At 41.6% G+C, this 3,805-nt stretch overlaps 1 protein-coding gene across 1 annotated transcript; it reads right to left on the bottom strand.

Annotated features, from left to right (window-relative positions):
• Positions 1–970: 970 nt before the first annotated feature.
• LOC138877932 (uncharacterized) lies at positions 971–1,444 on the bottom strand. Its single transcript, XM_070157577.1, has one exon. It carries the CDS (start codon positions 1,442–1,444, stop codon positions 971–973), a length of 474 nt encoding a protein of 157 aa, XP_070013678.1.
• Positions 1,445–3,805: the final 2,361 nt, after the last annotated feature.

Genomic DNA, 3,805 nt, shown 5'->3' with positions numbered 1-3,805 from the left:
CCACAAATCTCCGATAATACCAGCTAAGCCCAAGAAACTACGAACTTCTGTAGGAGTTGTGGGTCTAGCCAATTTTGTACTGCTTTAATTTTCTGACCATCTACCTTAATATCTTCATCGGAAACGATATGCCTAATGAAAGCCACTGAATTCAACCAAAATTCACATTTGGGGAATTTAGCATATAATTTCTCATTTTTCAAAGTCTGCAACACCACACGCAAATGATCCCCATGTTCTACTTCTGATCGAGAATATACCAGAATATCATCAATGAAAACAATTACAAATATATCTAGAAATGGCTTGAAAACCCAATTCATTAAATCCATTAAAGCTGCTGGTGCATTAGTAAGACCAAAAGACATCTCAAGGAATTCATAATGGCCATATCTAGTCCGAAAAGCCATTTTTGGAATATCTCTCTCCTTAACTCGCAACTGATTATAGCCGGATCGGAGGTCAATCTTTGAGAAATACTTGGCACCTTATAACTGATCAAACAAATCATCAATTCTGGGTAAGAGGTACTTGTTCTTGATAGTCACTTTGTTGAGCTGATGATAGTCAATACACATTCTTAACAAACCGTCCTTCTTACGAACAAACAGCACTGGTCCACCCCAGGGAAAAGTATTGGGCCTGATAAAGCCCTTATTCAGAATATCCTTCAGCTGGGCTTTCAATTATTTCGACTCAGTAGGAGCCATTATGTATGGAGGAATAGATATTGGCTGAGTATCTGGAAGCACATCAATAGCAAAGTCGATTTCTCTTTCGGGGGGAAACCAGGAAGTTCATCAGGAAATACATCGTGAAATTCATTCATGACGAGAACCGATTGGAGGATTGGAGATTTCACCTCCATATCATGCACTCGTACCAAATGATAGATGTAGCCCTTCAAAATCATCCTTCGAGCTTTAAGGTAAGAAATAAACTTCCCCTTAGGAGCTACAACATCACCTTTTCATTCAATAATAGGATCACCTGGAAAATTAAAACGAACAATCTTTGTCCAGCAATATACATTGGCATAACAAGAAGCCAACCAATCCATACCCATAATGATATCAAAGTCAACGATTTCTAGCTCATGTAAATTAGCTAACGTATGGCGGTCATGAATCTTCACGTCACAACTTCGATATACCCGTCTAACTAGAACAGACTCACCCATTAGTGTAGATACCTCAAATGACTTATGCAACAATTCAGGCTCTCTATCCCATTTACTAGCAACAAAGGGGGAAATATACGAAAATGTAGAACCAAGATCTATCAAGGCATACATATCGATAGAAAAGACGGATAATATACTTGTAACCACGTCCGGAGATGACTCTAAATCCTGACGACTCGATAAAGCATATATGCGATTCTGCTGACCTCCTGAACCAGAAGCTCTAAATCTTCCCCTACCCCTGCCAACTGATGTATGCATACTCTGCCTAGGAGGACGTACCGAAGAAGAAGAAGCCCCTGCAGATGCCGTCGGCTAAGCCATACCTCCACCTGTCATCGGACAATGTCTCATAATATGACCTGGTTGTCCACATGAATAACATGCATCAGAACCCTGGCGACATGGTCCAAAATGATTTAGGCCATATCTATCACATCTAGAAAACTGAGGCCTCATCTGACTGAACTCGCCTCTAAACTGTGGACCTGGGGTCCGTGAACTCTGACCTGGACCAAAATAAGTGGTTCGATCATGTCGCTGTCCCTGAAACTGTGGTGGCGCACTGGCTACCGGATAAGAAGGACGCCTAGGAAACTGTGGCCTAAATCTACCTCGAAACTCTCTTGTATTACCTGCGAACCGCGCCCTATTCTGCTGGCCTCTATCATGCTCTCGATTGGCTCATTGTTGCCTTTTGCGATCCTCTAGACCCTGTGCATATGCTTGAATACAGGCAATATCCATTCCTTGGTTTAGAGAAACTGTAGTGCACTCATTTATCAAGTGTGCCCCCAAACCACTAACAAACTGGTCTACCCAATCACTCATATCAGCAACAATCGTAGGAGCATACCTTGCCAAAGAGTTGAACTACATGCTATATTCCCGAACTCTCATATTAACCTGTTCTAAGTGTACGAACCTATCTCGTCGGGATCTTCGAAGCTCAATTGGAAAATATTGCTGAAAAAATGCCTCAGAGAACTCCTTCCATGTCATTGGTGGCACATTAGGCCCCCGAGTCTGCTTCCAAGTCTCATACCATGTCACAACAATATCACGTATTCTATAAGAAGTAAACTCTACTGACTCAACATCTGTGGCATGTATAATTTGTAAGGTCCGTTGCATAAGATCTAGAAAATCATGTGGGTCAGTATTAGGATCAACCCCTGTAAATACTGGAGGATCCAAGTTGATAAAGTCCCGAACTCTCGCACTCACAAACCTATCAACAATACCGATGGTCTGGTGTTGGGACTGGGAGGTCACTATTAGAGTCAGCAATTGTACAGAACTCCGCATGTCTAGGTCCTAATCAGAAACAACTAGGAGAGGGACTGGAGGTATGTTAGCTCCTCTACGCCCTTCCGGGGATGGTGGGGGTGCTGCCCCAGAAGCCTGAGAATCAACCTCATTCTGTGGCTCATGTTGATCTACATTAGTAGGTGGCACCTGACTTGTGCCCTTTCCCGCCTCCTCATCCAACCTCTGAATAAATTTCATAGCCATTTGTCGTCTCGTAGTATTAGGCATCTAAACAAAAAGAGTATTAGGAATGAACCATTATGATTAGGCTCTATTGCACAATCTAAATCAAAAAGAAAATAATAATCCTACATGCCCAATAGCCTCATGTTTATAAGTGTGGTGCACAACATACCATAAACAATACTCTACTAGACACGGCTTGCAGACTCCCTAGGACTGACCTGATCTGATACCAAGTTTGTCATACCCCAATCTTGGGAGGTATGGCTGGCACCCGATGCCCGAAGGCCCGAGCGAACCAACCATGAGATATGATCTGAAATATAATAACCTGTAGGCAGAAGAGCCCAAAACGACATATATATATATACATATATATATATATAACCTAGGCCAATATATGATCTAGGCCAACAAGGCTGCAACAACAGTATAACAGCTATCTAGAAGGCCGATGAGGCCACACACAATATATATATATATGCAATGACCGCTAGTCTGCAAGCCTCTAAGAGTGTAAGATAATCTGAACAGGACGAGACAAAACCCCCGACATGCCTAAAATTACACATATACATCTGTAATAGTACCTATGGACTCAAAGTCAGCAACTCCGAAGAAGTGGAGTGCGAAACCCAATGCTGATCCTGGGGTCCTACTGAGGAGGCACACCGCTCTGTCTATCCAAACCTGTGGGCATGAACACATCGAATAAAAAAGCATCAGTATGAAATATGTACTGAATATGTAGGGCGACAAGTGTAACATGAAAAATGTAATTAACAAGAGAAGAGATATAGAGACAATTTGAATTTTGAAACTAGCCTCGATAGGAAACTAAAATTCAACATGGATTTAAATATATGCTCGTGGAATCGTCGCTCACTATCGCTACTTATAATATATCACATTATATAATAATATATCCCTCTGTGGGGCTATAATATCCATAACATACCCGGCCATAATAAAGACTCAGTAGAATCGTAGCCGGCCACGTGAAGCTCGGTAATTCCAACTGATCAGTGGTTACACAATAGGTGTCATACCCGGCCATCTATAGTACGGCTCGGTAATGAAAGTAAATATATACATATATTAAATCATGAATTATATAAGTGCAATACG

This window comes from Nicotiana sylvestris, chromosome 9 (genome assembly GCF_000393655.2).
Source record: "Nicotiana sylvestris chromosome 9, ASM39365v2, whole genome shotgun sequence".
Taxonomy (NCBI): Eukaryota; Viridiplantae; Streptophyta; class Magnoliopsida; order Solanales; family Solanaceae; genus Nicotiana; species Nicotiana sylvestris.
This window is presented reverse-complemented; position numbering and strand designations above follow the sequence as displayed.

What these genes read in the sequence shown, in the direction of transcription:
- LOC138877932 (XM_070157577.1), bottom strand. Translation starts at nt 1,444, where the DNA reads ATGCATACATCAGTTGGCAGGGGTAGGGGAAGATTTAGAGCTTCTGGT.